This window comes from Stylophora pistillata, chromosome 2 (assembly GCF_964205215.1).
Source record: "Stylophora pistillata chromosome 2, jaStyPist1.2, whole genome shotgun sequence".
NCBI lineage: Eukaryota > Metazoa > Cnidaria > Anthozoa > Scleractinia > Pocilloporidae > Stylophora > Stylophora pistillata.
This window is the reverse complement of record NC_142520.1, coordinates 31,216,815-31,234,403: the sequence shown is the minus strand read 5'-3', so window position 1 is coordinate 31,234,403 and position 17,589 is coordinate 31,216,815. Positions and strand designations below refer to the sequence as shown.

The 17,589-nt window shown below is 39.7% G+C and overlaps 3 protein-coding genes and 1 pseudogene across 4 annotated transcripts; 3 read left to right on the top strand and 1 right to left on the bottom strand.

Moving 5' to 3' along the window:
• Positions 1-21: 21 nt before the first annotated feature.
• On the bottom strand, positions 22-1,016 carry LOC148738315 (gem-associated protein 7-like). Its single transcript, XM_088751061.1, has one exon. The coding sequence runs from the start codon at positions 1,014-1,016 to the stop codon at positions 690-692; it is 327 nt and encodes a 108-aa protein (XP_088607187.1). The 3' UTR covers positions 22-689.
• A 106-nt stretch (positions 1,017-1,122) lies between these two features.
• Positions 1,123-8,460, top strand: LOC111328064 (chromatin accessibility complex protein 1). Of its 2 annotated transcripts, XM_022932422.2 has the most exons (4): positions 1,123-1,260; positions 2,426-2,504; positions 5,227-5,268; positions 7,637-8,460. In XM_022932422.2, the coding sequence occupies exons 1-4, from the start codon at positions 1,123-1,125 to the stop codon at positions 7,741-7,743; spliced, it is 366 nt and encodes a 121-aa protein (XP_022788157.1). In that variant the 3' UTR covers positions 7,744-8,460. The 2 variants fall into 2 exon arrangements, with proteins under 2 accessions (XP_022788157.1, XP_022788158.1); XM_022932423.2 differs by lacking the exon at positions 5,227-5,268.
• A 1,146-nt stretch (positions 8,461-9,606) lies between these two features.
• Positions 9,607-11,219, top strand: LOC111328027 (uncharacterized). The gene has a single exon (XM_022932370.2). The coding sequence runs from the start codon at positions 9,685-9,687 to the stop codon at positions 10,435-10,437; it is 753 nt and encodes a 250-aa protein (XP_022788105.1). The 5' UTR covers positions 9,607-9,684; the 3' UTR covers positions 10,438-11,219.
• A 2,353-nt stretch (positions 11,220-13,572) lies between these two features.
• On the top strand, positions 13,573-14,762 carry LOC148738314 (uncharacterized; annotated as a pseudogene).
• The last annotated feature ends 2,827 nt before the right edge of the window (positions 14,763-17,589 follow it).

Here is a 17,589-nt window from a genome sequence, read left to right as displayed (position 1 = left end):
AAAATGAGACAACCAAACTGGTAAAGAAACTTAAATATGGTATGAATTTAATATCTAATATTCACTACCCAAAAGAAATCTAATTCCATACAACACTGCCCTTTGCAAGTGGAATGAAAAGTAAGAAGGTTGATAATAGGAGCTCTTGATTTGTATCAGAGTTGACTGACCCTCTTTGGTTCCCTCAAGGTTTGATCTTGCAAAACTGTGCCCATCTCAAAACGGATGATCTCCATAGACAAATAATCATGCATACCAAACTTTCATGTCAGTAAGAGAATATCGATTTTTAAAAGATCTCTTTTTATGACCTACACAAATGCGCACTTTCTCTCAATTCTGATTAAAACGTGTGTTGAATTTCTGACTCCAAGTAATCAAGTCATTCCTTGGAAACATTTCGATAATCTACACAAGCTTTACCTCTTAGTAAAAGGTGAGAAATGGTACGTTCCAAAGCTGCATGCGTTCAAATGTCTTGAGTTTACAGTCACATGTCATGCAATAGTCCTCGTTATACATGAAATGTGGACTGAGCGACCATTTTAAACCCAGTATCCTTCAACCGTGTAAACCATTGATAGTTTCAACCAAATAATGCCTACCAAGGAAACTTCCTTAAAGAAGATATAACTGAAAACCTCGCAGTTTTCCTGTCATATGTGGCTGAGTTCCAAAACAGTGTGACTCTAATCCTTTTCGAGGTCTACTGTAAATGATAGCACATCAGACGACCTCAGCAAAGCCTCACTGACTACACCCATTGGAGTTTGAAGTTCAGATACCTGGAAACTCTCTATGTTAATGTCTGTAGCCACCAATATAGCTTCCACTTGAGTTTTCTCGTGCATCAAGAAACAAGCTGGCTTGTTACAGGTCGCAAAGATAGAACGAAGAAATCCATTTCTAAGTTGAGCCCTCGCATCCTGCTCAGTTTCGATAGCAGTTGTTAAACCCTCCGGTTGATATTCTGCCGAGATTTTGTGACTTGGTGAGTCTGCAGTGGGACCCTCCATCAGTGAGATCGATCAGCAAACTACCTGGCTGGGAAGAAGAGAGACGCTTGGAACGGGCAAGAGGACTCCGCTGATCGGCCATACAGTTTGCTCGGTGACTTTCAAAATGGCGGAGAAAACTAGGGACGGTAGCGCGGGTAAGGCAACTCAATTGCCTGTCGCTAGGGTTAAAACAATTATGAAAAGCTCCCCGGATCAGCCACTTTTCAGTCAAGACTCAGTTTTCCTAATAACAAAAGCCACGGTAGGTCTCTCTTTTATGGAGTAGTTTGTAAACATAGCTCAATGGGTATTCTAGCTGTTGATGCATGATGTTGATTAAATAAATAATCGATTATAATTTATATCAATCCGTGCCAACGGAAATTAATTTAGCAATTGATATTGTAAGTGGATAACCAGTCAAAATCTACGAAGCCTCTGGGCTGTATAAGCACACCGTTTTTCTCTCCAGTTTTAAAGCTGCATTTGTGAAAATACATGCATGCTATCTTTATTATTTGCTGAATATCTTCGTGCGGCTTTTCTTAAGCAATAGAGAACTGTGCTTGACAAACTGGGTACGATTTACGCACAGCCCCATACTTCATTATCCATGCAGTTCTTGAATAAAGAAAACAATGGCAAAAACAATAAATTGCCTTTCGGACTATAGAGAGGCCCATGGCTTTGTTTTACAATAGCATGGGGCTGAGCAGAAATCTTTAAAAAACTGTTCAAAGAAAATTCTCAAGCTTAGGGAAAGATCCACCACAATAAGAGACTTCAGGTCTTTTCACGTATCAGGATCTATGGGTAGGTGAAGTATTCTATTCAACAAATAAATTCCATATTGCTGTGCATTTGTTCAGTATTTGATCACGGGTGATATCATCATTTGTAAGAACAAAAAAGTAGCATACAAGGGGCAGCTGAGTGTGGAACTGATGTTTTTCACGTCTCCTGTGATCTATTAATGTACGGGCCCACGACAACTTGGAATCTACCTGTTTATAGGATAAGAATGAAAAACATTGATATTGGTACCACTAATGTTTCTTTTTTCCTACAGATCATAGGTAACAAGCAATCAAAATAAATCATAATCAGTTTATATGACTGAGTTGACCTTTGCTTGAACTGGTAACGGCTACAGGTCTCTTTTGTGGTCACTAAGGACATACATGTACACAAATAACAGTCATATCTGAGATCCTGAATTTTTTTCTTTCACTCATCCAAAAACATTTTCAGAGCTTGTTCTTTATTAGGTCATCTTATGATATACTTGTTGATTTATAAAATGGTATTTGTTTTTTGTTATTGTGTTTTTTTGTTTGCTTGTTTTTCAGTGTCTGTATACAAGGACTTAATATCTCGATCAGATAAGTTACAATAGCTGTGAATTAATTTTGTGTTTTTTTCCTTAGGAATTATTTATTAATTATCTCACTGTTGCTGCTCATAAAAAAGAGAGTGATTCAAAGCAACTGACTTACAAGGGACTCTGTAAGTGATGCTTACAATCTGAAAGGGTTGTCATTCATAAAGAAATACAGTCAGTTGTCAGTCAGCTGGTCCACCAATCTTGTAGCTTAAATAATCAAAGAGCCAAACAATTAAGGGTGCTGATAATGATATTACTGTGTCCTATAACTTATTGGTATAAATCTACTAGCATTCTATCACAAATGTTGGAATCTGTTTGCATATGTTTCTCAGTGTCTATTGCATGATAGTTAGTAAGAAGAGTGACTGGCCTAGTATAAAAACTATGCCTTTCTTGCAGTAAATGGTTTGAACCCGGGGGTAACATGTGAAGGTGTAGTCTGATCGTCCGGGTGAGTGTAGTCCCGAGAAGGACTGTTGTCGGTGGTAGTGACTGACGTTTCGACAACCTGTGCGGAAGTCATCATCAGAGTCAAGTGAATGATTGTTGTCAGTAGAATGTTCTTGTTCCAGTTCGTGTGAAACGATTGGTTGGTTTTGCCGTGATGTTATTGGCTGTAAGACTCAAGTGATGTAAGTCGGTCGTGATTGGTCTGTTTCGATCTGTCGGTAAAGTTAGGTCATTCTTTTTTGGTCGTTTGTGATGTTTATGTTGTGAATGAGTCATTTGTATGGAGCAGGTAGTTGTTGACATCCGTTTAGGGGAGTCTGTTCTAAGTTAGTAAACCAGCTTTCCAGAGTCAGTCGTTGAAAATAGTCAGTGCAGTAGGTTAGGCATTGCGCAGAGTCCCAGTCAATGTTGTGGTTGGTAAGTCGATGGTGTTCAGCAATGTGATTGCTGACATCACCTTTCCTCGTCACCCGTCTGTGTTCAGTCAGTCTTGTTGTGAGGTTTCTGCCAGTCTCACCAATGTAGGAGGCTTGGCAGTCGGAACAATTGATTTTATAAATCGTTCCCTGTCTGTTCCTCAGTTCATCTTTGTCTTTAATGTTGGTTAGTAACTGACGTAGTGTGGTGATGACACATTTACCGCCGTTCGACACGACGAAATTGACGCATTCCACCACCACCTTAATGAACAAAACAGTGACATACAGTTTACCAGAGAAGTCGAAGAAAATGGCAAACTTCCTTTTTTAGACTGCCTGGTAAGCCACAACGACAACTCATTACGGACGACAGTTTGCAGGAAACCGACACACACCGACAGATTACTAGACGAGTCATCCTACAACCCTACGTCACACAAAGCCACAACTATCAGAACTCTAACACGACACGCACAACTAGTATGCGACTCGACAGACAGCTTATCCGACAAGAACAAATACCTTCAGCATGTTTTTACGAAGAACAACTACAACAACGACTTCATCCGACAAAACACTCACCGACCCACTGCCACTACCAAAACAAATGACACTGCAACCCCTACGACTACAGCAACCATACCGTACATAAAAGGCATGTCTGAAAACATCTCGCGCATCTTACTACCCTTCAATTTCCGCGTCGCCCACAAACCCATCACCACACTACGTCAGTTACTAACCAACGTTAAAGACAAAGACGAACCGAGGAACAGACAGGGAAGGATTTATAAGATCAATTGTTCCGACTGCCAAGCCTCCTACATCGGTGAGACTGGCAGAAACCCCACAACAAGACTGACTGAACACGGAGAGGCAACGAGGAAAGGTGATGTCAGCAATCACATTGCTGAACACCATCGACTTACCAACCACAGCATTGACTGGGACTCTGCGCAATGCCTAACCTACAGCACTGACTATTTTCAACGACTGACTCTGGAAAGCTGGTTTACTAACTTAGAACAGACTCCCCTAAACAGATGTCAACAACTACCCACTCCATACAAACAACTCATTCACGACATAAACATCACAAACGACCAAAAAAGAACAACCTAACTTTACTGACAGATCGAAACAGACCAATCACGACCGACTTACGTCACTTGAGTCTTACAGCCAATAACATCACGGCAAAACCAACCGATCATTTCACATGAACTGGAATAAGAACATTCTACTGACAACAATCATTCACTTGACTCTGATGATGACTTCCGCACAGGTTGTCGAAACGTCAGTCACTACCACCGACAACAGTCCTTCTCAGGACTACACTCACCCGGACGATCAGACTACACCTTCACATGCCTTTCTTGTTCTGTTTTGTACAACCAGAAGATGTTGAAACAATTAGATGAAACAATTAGAATATCTGCCTTCTATTTCTATGTGCAATAATGGAGTTGGGCTTTGCTCTTATCAATTATAAATGCAATAGAGCAATTAAGCGATCTTGCAAGTGATCCATGGGTTACTTTTCTGTTTCACTTTGCAGAGTAAAGAGACTTACAGAATGTGAACAGAGTCCAGTCACTCAAAACCCACCTAAATCTTGGTCATATTTTTGTGTCAATAAGTGTTCCTAAAGCTAGGGGTTTAGAAAGTTTTTGTAAATGGAATTCAAGGTGAACAATAAGAAACTTATGCCTAATGCACATTTCAGGATGAATGTAAAAGGGGGCAAGATTTAAATGACAATTATTTTGGGGTTCCAAGTTTTCACTACCCTTGGTTGCACAATTTAAAACACTTCAGCTCTAGCTCCTTAAAAAATGAAATAGAAAATTTCTAACCTTTTCTTCTTTTCCCCCTTGATCTGAATCTCGCTTAACACCTACACATAAAGTTGTGTTAGGTCCTGGCATTGGTTCTCTTTTACCAATTTTTCTATGTTCCTATACTGCAGCTAAAGTAGTGGAAGATGATGAAACACTTCAATTTCTTGGAGGTAAATTTCAGCTTTGTTTTTATGCTCTTGAGTACAAGAACATGACCAAAAATTTTTTTTTCATTGAACAAAAGTTGTTTGGGGCATAATCTTTACATAGTTCAGGAAATAGAAGTCACGCTGAGATGGTTTTCCACACAAATCCTTGTAATTTTGAAGTTTTCAAAACTGTCATAAAATATCTCCTGAAGCATTACAGGGTTCAAATCTCCTTTTAATTCAAAACAGGCAATTTGAGCCTTAAATGCATAATGGAAAGATTTAAGGACAGTTTTTAAAATTTTATAATTTACAAAGATTTGTACTGAAAAGCATGTCAGCATGACTCGGGGGCAAAAGTTGTTTTTCTCATACAAATGCTTCTAACTTTTGGCGGCCATTGCAATTGCTACTTTTGAGATATACAGCTGAAAATTCTCAGGTTACCTAATTTTAATATGCTCTTTCTGCTTGTGGTTACAAAATTTTCAAAAGTGAACTGTTTTCAAGTTTACCTAAAATTGATCATGTGATCAAGTCCTGCAATGAGCCTATTGTTTAGTAATACCCACAACTTTGTGGTGGGGATTATCTGGTAAATAAACCACTTCAGTTGGCTGTTGTTTCAGCTGATAATGTCAGCAGCTGAGGGATTGTCTGAACAATGAATATTTGGTCAAGAAACAAAGTTTTGAGAAAAAATGAGATTGAAATTTTGAGGACAATCACTCAGCAAAGGACATTATTAGCTGACACACCAGTAAGCCTAAAGGGGGTTTATTTATTTTGTAACCATCCCATTAATTTTCATATTCCACAAAAACCCCTCATAGAAAAGCCAGACTGTTTAACTGGTGGCAGATGCATATTCGTAACCAGTTTTTCAATATTGCTATCACTGGACTCTACAAAATGAGTATGTTCTTCCTTGGAAAAAGATAGAGAACAAAAGATGAAACTTTTTCGCTGGCCTTCTTTCGCTGGCTTTGTTTCTTTTCGGCAGAACTCGTTGGAGAACACATTTTAACACAGTCAGGGGTTATTGCATGATAATTGTCTGGCGGTTTTGGACCCTGCAATGTTAAGACTCTAGGTGATGGTTTATAATTGACAATTAGTCACTAAAGTAGAGGTGAATAATTTTTTTAGTTTATGCCATACAGAAACCAAAAAAATAGTTTATTTCTGTCAGTATAACAAAAGGAGGCAGTTTTAGACTGCATATGGCTACTGATATAGCACAAGTTTTACAGTACAATTGAACCTCCATTATTTAGACTTTTGGATTATCCACACTTTTTCTCTGGTCCCATTTTTTTCATGAATCTTAATGAGCTTTGATCTTCAAAACTTTAAGGGGTAAAAAATTTAGAGATTATGTCTAAAGGCAGGAAAAGTGCATTTAAAACAGCACATTATCTCCTCTGCTTTCAAAACATTGAGCATTTGGAGAGTCATTGAAGTGGACATTTAGAATTAAAAACATGTTATCTTTATTTCTTTTGACTACATTGTCTCATTAATATTCATATTTTCGATTAACCAAACTCTCAATTATGCGGATCATTTACTTAAGTCCCAACGAGTCTGGATAATCAAAGTTTGACTGTATTAAAAAAAACCAGTGGTTGTATAATGGTGCTAGGTAGTGTTGCAGAAGATTTGTCTTACATGCAAAACAGAAAACCTGTCGCATCCAACATGTTTATGAGTGCCCTGTTTGTTCCACTAGAGAAAGATGATTCAAGAATGTAGTGAATAAATTGACACTCAATCGATAATTTTAATAATTTTCCATTTTTGTGAGACTTTTCTTTCATACAACAAGGCATTCTGTTGTTGGATATTCTGCCATTCTGCTATTCCACCATTCCATCAATCTGTCAAGTAGGGTCATCCTGTTAAATGTGTTTCAGACCTTGCTCACTTCTCAATAGTAGTAGCTCTTTTGGCCATAAGTTGCTGACTAAAATGGTAAAATGCTCTCTTTGAGTAATTTAAATTTTTAAATTTTTCTTCAAAGTTTCTACGATAAGCAAATCAAACCTATTTACTTATTTCTTCAAGAAATTTTCTTTTTTTCAATTACAGATGTGAGATGTTGTATGGTATATACTAATCAACAATATTCACCCTGACCTTTGGCAAATAAGTGTTTAATGTTACCTCTTTGTTATCTGTAATTTGCAAGGGAAGCAGTACTTTGCTGTAGTGGGCTAGAAATGTCATTAAATATTATTTTTTTATAATTATCATGACTATTATTACTTAAAAAATGGCTGTTGTTTGAGATAAGCCTAGCTCAAATTAAAGTCAGTAACAGCAAAACTGAAAAGTGTTTATTGTGATGCATGCTACAGGCTTATACATGTTTGTTGAATTTGCTCAGATATTGTCCCTCCCAAAGTGCTTGTCAAAGACTTTTTGGAAAGTTTGAAGAAAAAGTCCAGGATGTCTCCTGTTGATGTGGGCAGTTCAAGCTCAGAATCAGAATAAGTGGAGTTCAAGTTTGGAAGAAGTTGACAGTTCACAAATTTCAAGTTGTCAAAACAATTATCTGGTGCCACTAGCTAGTACATTTTCTATCATTCTACCTGCTTGCATGAGTGAAACACTCCTTTCTCGTGGTTTGGCTCACCATTGAATCACAACAACTTCTCTAAAAATGCTGAGACCTCCTGTCGTCTTACTTGAGCATATGGTGGACACTCAACCATTCAAGATGCAATTAACTTTAGTTTGCATATGATTGGTCGAGAGGGGGTGACGTAATACAGGGACAACACGGTGGCCATGGCCTGTCAGTTGATAAAGCCAAGTCACGGCCTTGCTATACTCCTCACAATCTTCGCTTTCCGTTATGATTTCATGGGGCGCTTGTTTACTTTGGTACCTCAAGGCAGGGCGCTTATTCGAAACAGGGCGCTTATTATTTTTTTGTTGTTGTTATAGAAACACTAGAATGTGCGAAACAAAGCATTGATGTTCGTTTAAAAAGGATCAAGAAGACTAGAAAACGGACTATTTATCCCAGGGTACTTCTTGGCTAGAACGACCAGCCAAGCAATTGTCGCAACATTTTCAGACTAGACGAGATCATTCGTTTCAGGGAACAGGGCACTCACATGGACTTACTACTTAAGAAACTGAGACGAAGACCACTGTTTTTGTAATTAAGCTTTAAGTGATCAATTAAAGGAAGATGAATCAACAGTTGATCTCAATGTCTATACACTCTAACAGTGCTAGCAGTGAACAGAGCGTAGGAGCGTTTATGAACAAAACAAATCTGAGGGGTGGAGAGCGCTTGATAGAGCGAGGGCACTAAATCGAATCACTACGGTAATCTATTACATATTGATGCATTGGCATCATATATATTCCCGTTATGCAGCAGTTAGCTTGCTATAAATACCTTCAGACGAATATGTATTTGGTTAGAAAGTAATCACTTGAGTCGAGTGGGGCGACGTGATGCAGAGCAAGATAACATGTCGGGTCACCGTGGCCGTGGGTGGCAATACCGGTTTATCAATAATCGAACTCTGAAGCTTTCTCGTATCTGTTCTTGTTAATATTGTGGAGTGCCGTAAATGTACCCCACAGGGGTCTGAGGGTATTTTAATGCCTTGCGGAATTGTTGCTCGTCCTGTCAATCAGTTTAGGTTGTAAACTGGTTGGCCGGTGGATTACACATGTCCAAGTTTGCCGCACACTCTCCAATAGATTCTCATACGGTTACAGTGCAACTGTCTAAAGTTTAGGGCGCGTGGATCACTTTGATATTGCCGGAAAACACTAATCGTTGGACTGTGTAAACAAAGGCTTACCGTAATGGTCCGGAGACGATTCTGTAAAGATGACTCTTCCAGAATTTATCTGTGCGATTGAATTTTGCTATTGATACATTCTTGTTGTGGTTTATAACAACTTGTCCTTTCTGGTAGAAGAAATTTAAAAAAAGTTTTAAAAAATGATAATGATCGAAATGAAATTAAAATGGAAAACTGTCAGATCCTGCTGTTCCATCTTTCAAACGAGGACTAGAAATAGAAACTCAAATTTGCTTTTGTTATCTGTTCATTGACTTTGACAGGGAATGCCTATGAAGCAATTTGCAAATCTGGCTTCTAAGTAAGCTTGATTTGAATGTCCTCGTGCACTTTCCATGGCGGTTGTGTCTTAAGCTTTGATATTTTAATGAAATAATTGGGTTTTTCTGTGCTTTGTACCGAGACGAATTGAAACTATCGCACAGATGATCAAGAAAGTACAGGCAGTCTCTTGATTTCCGAGAACAAAACCAAGGCATTTGATTGGCTAATGTCAGTGATCTGTAGCGAACGTTTCAAGTCGAGAAAGTGGATCGCAACGCATTCAATGTCGCATGAGCGTGACGGAACAACGGACTTGTGAGCCTCGCTCAAATTAATCAAAATGGCTTGCACGATTCGTGGCGAACCCAGGGAAAACCTGGCTAGAGGGATCAAATCGGTTCGTGCTAAAATGGACGCGGTCGTTGAGGCGACAAAGAAAGAAAATTTGAGAGAACAGCGGGCGAAAGAGGAATTGGCTGAGGTAAATAAAAGAGAGGAAAGTGCACTGAATAAGAAGAGAAAAATACTCGACGAAATAAAAGAAGTCGAGAAGGAAATTGAAAAAGTGGAGTCCAAGGAGAGCTACTGCAAAGAGAGATTGCATTTTGCACTGCAGCGCCATGATGAAAACTCAAACATGAAATGCTTTCTCGAGAACAACAAAGTGGACGTGGATTCTATGGAACATACCGTGAAACAGCACAGAGAGAAGACCAAGACAGTTGTGGACAGCATTGCAAACATGCAGAGGGTTATCGAGTCTAAAGAGAAGCTCATTCTTGCAGCCGAAAAACGTGAGATGGTCGCTCGAGATACCATGGCTCGGATACAGGAAAAGTTGAGGGCAGTCGAGCGTGCGGGAAGTAGCATTAAAATGAACTATACCCCTCTGAGTGAAAAGCAGTACGTAGAAAAAGTGGAGCTCGTGAAGGAAAATATCACCAGGGCGATCATGAAAAGGAAAAAATTTGAAAAGGAAGCAGATGCAATGGAGAAAGATATAGTCGAGCGAGAAAAGAAAATAGCCATGTTCAAGAAAAGAAACGCCGAACTAAAACAGACAACAAACGAACTGAAAGGTTCCAGAGTATGACATAGTGGAGCGTGGAGAGTTAATTGTTTAAACAATTATTAACCAAACAATTGGAATCGTAACGATCAGCGATATTTATGAAGTTTTTGATGAATAGGTTGAGTATGTTTTACTTGTGAATCTCACAGGAAGTAGGAGGAAAGTATATTTATTAAATTTTATAGTAATAAGGCTTGCGTACAGATGTCTTCTGTTACGTGATGATGATATCAAATCAAGTGGAACAAATTTTTGAAAAAATATGTATTGATATCAAAAGGTCGGGCTTTGTTTTAGATTTCGGGTTCGATGTTTGGTATGTGTGCAATCTGTAATTTTTTTCCTGTTTATATTAGCAACGGAAAAAGTTTTTCCTTAGTCAGGCTCTCTTCAAAGTGAACCGCAAGCTTAACTAAACGTGGAAAAGTCGAAATCACGCAAGGCGAGGCGACAGTTACCTCAGTCAACAAATTCGTCTCCAGGTCCTCCAGCCCCACAGGTTGAACTCTTTACGCTCCCGAACTTTACTAAATGAATACATTTTGAGCCGACTAATTAGCGTTGGATACAGAGAGAGTGCAGCGTAATGTCTAACTTCATTTTGTTATATAAAGATAAGACGGATTTTTCTTCTGTATCTTAGGATGCTATGCAAGTATTCTGTCTGACACTGAGTGCACACATTGGCAAGATGATATCACAGCGTGTCGGCCATGTTATCAGCCTACGAGTAGCTTCTTATTGCCTATGTGATGTTTTTGATATAAATACAAATTGGAATAATAAATTGCCAAAGTAGGTTACAGGTGTTCTTGGTGTTGGCAGAAAAAGACGCACCTAGCGGTGAATTCTTTGTAACCTTACTAGTCACGATTGCCCAGTAGCCATATTTTGCGCATTACTCTGTTAAAGATAGTGACGAGATGTCGTGGCCCTCGGTCACGAGTGCCTGATCAGGTTTACGTGTAATTGCTATCGATAAGGACCTGTTACTCTGGCTTACTATTGCTAGAGTGGATCCAGTTATAAGGACCTGTTACTCTGGCTTACTATTGCTAGAGTGGATCCAGTTATAAGGACCTGTTACTCTGGCTTACTATTGCTAGAGTGGATCCAGTTATAAGGACCTGTTACTCTGGCTTACTATTGCTAGAGTGGATCCAGCAACTACGTTGCAGATATTTACTTCTGACGACTCGGTGAATCAAACGGAAAATATTTGAGAAGTGATTATGATGGTGCTGATAGTGCTATGATAGAAAAACATCATCGTCATGTTGCACATGGTGCAGGAAAAAGATCGACAGGACCAATGGACCATTGGATTGTGGATTATTCTTGAACCCTTGTTGGACAGGTTTCCTTGATCATCAACACTTGGGAAGGAGGGTAAGTATCATTCATTTGTGGGGGAGGTGTGAAGCTATCACGCCTCTCTAAGTAAAACTTCTGGTGTTCATCCTTTGAAATGATTATAAGTTTCATTCACGTGCATCTTCAAACGAATGGTTGAGCGTTAGGCCTCATTTTGAAAAAGAGGCCAAAAAGTAATTCGCAAATGGCCTATTGCACTTCTACTGCATACAGTACACATGATCCAAATAATTTTCTGTTCAGAATTAAAACATTTGGAGAGAAATGGTCCCACCCACCAGTTGCTTATACTTTCTGTCGGAGAAGTGACGTCAGCCTTGTAACCTCGCAACGCGAAACCAAGGGTGGTCTTTACGATATTGTGGTTTTGTAAAAAGAATAGCCGAAGATCGACGCGATTCGAAGCGTGTGACGACTAGGATAAAAGATAGGGAAAAAAACTACGCGAGTGACTAGTGTTGCTGTACTGGGATTTCCAACACTTTCCTAAGGGAATACTAAAACCAACACAAAAATTGTTTCTCATTGATCTTATCTCTTCTGAGAGCAGACGACGAAGACCACAGACAGGTCATGTACCACAACAACTATATATCCTATCAGTCGCCCCACTTCCCCCTCCCTTAAAATAAGCTTTCTAAGAATTTAGTGCCTCCCATTTTAATTTTGAACTGTAGCGCACAACTCTGGGAGTGAGGCCCACAAAAGCTACGAACTCTGGGAGTGAGGCCCACAAAAGCTACGAACTCTGGGAGTGAGGCCCACAAAAGCTACGAACCGGACCCCACTGACTTTCCGTGCGCCTTACTCTTAGAGTTCGCCGGCGCGCCAACATCCGTGTTTTTTTCTTTCATGATTCTTTTTACTCGCGCGAGGGACTTCGCGGAAAAGGAGGGACTGCTCGTAGTGTTAAATTGTTACCTAATTCAGGTTTAGAGACACCTCCTTGCTTTATTTCTATCCTTTAAATCTATCCTTTGATTGCCGAGGCAGAAGGATATCTGTGTACAAAAATGTTCATAACTGTGTTTCACCACCTGCCTGCTGTATTTCATAACAGATTTTAGAGTCGAAGACTACTGACCCGGCGAATGAAGACTCTATTGCCCAGTGTCACCGTGGCAAGGACACTTGGATCAGAGTTTTACGCATTACCTTAGCAACCCTCTCCCTGTATAAAGTTATTTGACGATACATCTCTTTCAACTATTTTTTCTTTCATCCTATCTATCCTTAGTTTCTTTTCATAAACATTGCGCAATTTATTACAGGTCTAAGAAACTGCTCCAAACTTTTCATTATAATTACAATTGTTATATACAAAAGAGTTGAGCCAAAAGGCGGGCCGACAGGAAAAACAAAAAAAAGAAAAAGCATTTAAATAGCCTTCGAACAGTCACGCTTTCTCTGGCTGACGTTCCTCGCCTTGTGCACCAGAAAGCCCAAAGAAGCGATGGTTATGCGAACAGGACAGGCTGCATGGTCTGAGAGCTCTATGAAGGGAATTAGTAGCTTGGTAGAAAACCAATGATTTGAAGTGCCATATGCCGAGGAATGTTTTTCAGTGTTGGTGTTCTTTCCGACAAAAGAACAAAAAAGACATAACCCATTATTTTCTATTCTTTGGAAAAGTTAGTTGAGGTTATTACAGCAGCTACTAAAAATGGAACTTAGACTCTTGGGAATAAACGTTACTTTAGTTAACAGTGTAATAGGCACTGGTCGTTTAAAAACTAAATCAAGACCAAAGCGAAGGCTTTGAAATTGTTGTGTCTGTGTTAGATGGCAGCATTTCTCGATAACAAGAATAGTTCTGTCCCAGTCCCACGTGCAACCGCCGACATGGCGCGGGTGAGGAAGAAAAGAAATGATGACAAAATACAGGACCTTCGCAAAGCTTTGAAGATAAACGAAGATGACGTAAAGGAATTGGATCAACTTGCGATGGTTCATTCAGCACTGCACGAAGCAGAAACTGTTGAAGAAAACAACGGATCAGTGATAAGAGATCGGCAAAACTCGATACCTCTCAGAATAGGTACTGGCAGAGTAAAACCTCTCTCAAGAAGTTTCTCAGAGTCGCGAATGGATCAGTGGCGGTCAAGGAGACAAAGCTCGGCATTCGTTGGAGCCAGCCGCATCAACTCGAGTATTCCTTCGGGTCAACTATCGCTTGGGCAACGTGAACTAACATCATTCGGAGTAAACCGAGCGCGGCAAGTTGATGTAGCAGAAGTGATCGACTAAACCAATCCTGAAGATGCAAGAGAAATTACACGCAGATTCTTTCAAGACGAGTAAAAAATGGATCTGATTAGACCCACGTTTTGATAAACCTGAAGACTTTATCGGTAATTTACGGTGGAAAGCAAAGAGAACGTTTAGTAACGGGGAGTTATGGCGACGAAAAATGTCAGGCGGGGCACATAACACCACTATAACAAACAATCCACCGACAATTTGACCGAGACCTAATTGCAACTAAAAACTACCAAAATTAGGCAAGGTACACACATACACACAGGTCAATTCCCCTTTTCTTCATATATCTTATTCAAAGCCAAAGGCTGGTGCGAATTTAGTCAGTGACAAGAAAAGACTGACCTCTTCTTTCAAAGAGCATGCTGATACCTGTTATAGAAGAAAACGAGGAGGAATTTTAAATCCGATCAAGCGAGATAAGAAAAAAAATCCAAAAACTTTTTCATGTATCAGTTGCAATCACGGAAGGAGAAGAACGACTGAGATTGACATTGAATGAGAGTACACTGCTAAGAACGGAATTTCATAACAGCGCTACTCTGCTGTGAAAGGAGTCACCACCCTACGAGGAAACGTAATACCGAAACAGTCAAGATGCCTTTGAGGCAAATTTCTTCACGTGTCAACCGTGGCCGGGCTCAATGACATAAAAACTACCTTCGATATCGAGGGAGAAACTAATTTTCCTGAAAAATTAATGGCGTAGGTGTTTTGGCTACTCATGACTTTCTAAGTGTAAAACATTTCAAACATGAATCGCTGTCCAATCAATGTCAATTGTATATATGCACGATCCTTCGCAGTAAAGCACTATTTGAGTAATAGTGAAAATCAGACCTGAAAAAAAAAATTTCAGGCCTGTACGGGATTCGAACCACTGACCTCTGCGATACTAGTGCAGCGCTCTACCAATTGAGCTAACAAGCCAACTGGGAGCAGGCCATCAAATTAATTCGACATAAACCCGTAGATGATAAATCAAACAACAACAAACATATGAAACATATGTATGAACTGCGGTTATGAAACGTATATATGCACGATCCTTCGCAGTAAAGCACTATTTGAGCAATAGTGAAAATCAGACCTGAAAAAAAATTTCAGGCCTGTACGGGATTCGAACCACTGACCTCATGACGGGCGACACAAATGTCAAATGTGTCGCCCGCCGTAAGAATTCGAATGATCACCGACTATTTTATAATTACTTTCTTAGTATTGATTACTAGGAGTTTTAATGTGAAATTGGGTGCTGGTGTCAGAGCTTGAAGGAAATACTAATAATACGATCTGAAACAAAAAATGTTTGGTGCGCCGGGAAAGCCTCTTTTGATGAACCGCGTGTCTTCGGTTGTCAATATCACAGGATGGAGTATGATTTATTTTCTTAAGTCCACAAAGCAATCAATTTCAAAACACTCACAAGTCAGTTCATTAGCTAAAGAATAAAAGAATGTTCCAAGTTCACCCAGATCTCCAAATTTTAAGACAGTTGCTGTGCCATTACAATTTGGCATACCATCACCGTTTCTAGCTCAGTAGCATAACGGTCAAAAGTATAAAATGAACCATTTGATTCACTTAAAATAGAAAATAGTCAAAGTGACATTTGTAAAAATGAAAATTGCCTGCTTGTAAGTTGTGAAAGTAATTGTCAATACTGAACAAAAGGAAAGGCAAGGATAAAGGGTGTCATTCGCATTGATTGGACTCGACGGTCCGGCGAATAGATGCTCTCCACGGATGAAATCGACTCAGAATTTGTCTCAAAGCCCAAACAATCCTTTAAGTTTGCAGTTCAATGGTTAGCTTCAACGAGCGATCCACATTTTGAATCTATAATTGCAAGTTTTCTTTCGCTTCAACGGAACTCAATGGTCGAATCATTTACCTCAACGGGCTGAGGGATTTTGACTCAACGATTAAATTCAACGCCTCAACGGGCGAAGAATACTGTGAATGATTTGCCTGTGGTACCGAAGTCGCTTTCGACTTAAGGCAGGTTGGCTTCACACTTTCCTCTCTTTTCTCCCGATACCAGCAAGCTGCAGTCGGCAGTTGATCGTATCCTTGATTTCAAGGTAATTTGGTAATATCACTACCCTGGCTCCAGAGGTTTCTCTTTTTTCTCTCCTTTTTCTCCCTGTTTACAATCCTTTCGAGCTGCGAAGCAGCGAGATTCGCCGAGCTGCGTAGCAGCGAGAAACCTCTGTTGGAAAGCGTTTAGAACCTCACTTTCATGTATTCAAATGAGTGACATCTGTAAATAATACCACTTTTGAGTCGACCAATCAGGAGAGGGCGATCATATAACAGATTAGTAAGAGGGAGGGGAGGTACATTTTCTATTTGGAAACAAAAAAATATACAGTGGGAGGGGTGGTAAAGTCAAGTTTTTGGTGTTTATAACTTGTCAAAGTTTCACGTGTCTCGAAATGTTGATATGCAAACAGTTAGCAGAACTCCGATCAAAAAGGTTTTCAATACTCCTAACGTCTCATGCAGGATATGCGATGTGAATATCAAAATAAGTGGTCGCTTCTCATGTAATATTTTCCAGCCAAATCACAGTGATTTTCTCAAGCGATTTGAAGTTGTGCTCGATGAGAAAGTGCGAAACATAGTTGGAGTTTCACAAGTTTTGTGCCAGAAGTGTTACAGAACCGTTCTAAAATACGAAAAAGTTTTAGAACAGCACAAAGAGATCATCCAGTTTCGTACAGAATGTAGCATACAATTTAGCACAGCTGTGAACGTCGAAAGTTCTATTCGAGAGAAGAGATGCGCGAAGGATTCCCCGTCAACAGCTAGCCTCTTCCGAACAAGAAAGAAGAACTGCGCGCCGCTTCGTGACAGCAACAAAGAAAATACCACTAAACGAAAACTTATTTCTCAAGACCATAATATAGCTGATTCACAAGAATATGACAATAATCCACTTCTTCGATTGGAACCAAATATATTTGACGCAAAAGATCCGAAACCAAGATCGCAAACGGCGAAAACATCCTCACGGCTTAGAATACCAAACAAAGCGCTCCTCTGTTCCTCCGAGAGTTGTTCTATCTCCGGAAAACGCTTATCAAGAACTGTAGGAAGTGTGTTGTCAAACAAACTCCTAGATAAAGCCATGTAGATGCTGATATTATGTCTCAACAAAGGAAAAATGGAGCAACTTCAGAATAAATCACTTTATATCACTCTAAAACGCTTCACTCAAAAGTCACACTTTTAGCTTTTGAAATCACTATGTCTACCCCCCTCAATCATAACCAATTTCTCGGTGCACCCTACCCATAGTAACATTTTTTCGACCAATCATGTTACGGATTTAGGGATTAAAATAACCATCCAATCAGAGCAGTCTTCAAAATTTGGATACATGAAATTGAGGCTCCCAACGCTTTCCACCAGAGGTTTCTCGGAGAAAAAGAGACGCTGCTACGCAGCTCGACCAATCTCGCTGCTTCGCAGCCCGAAAGGATTGTAAACAGGGAGAAAAAGAGAAACCTCTGGAGCCAGGGTATAATATCACCT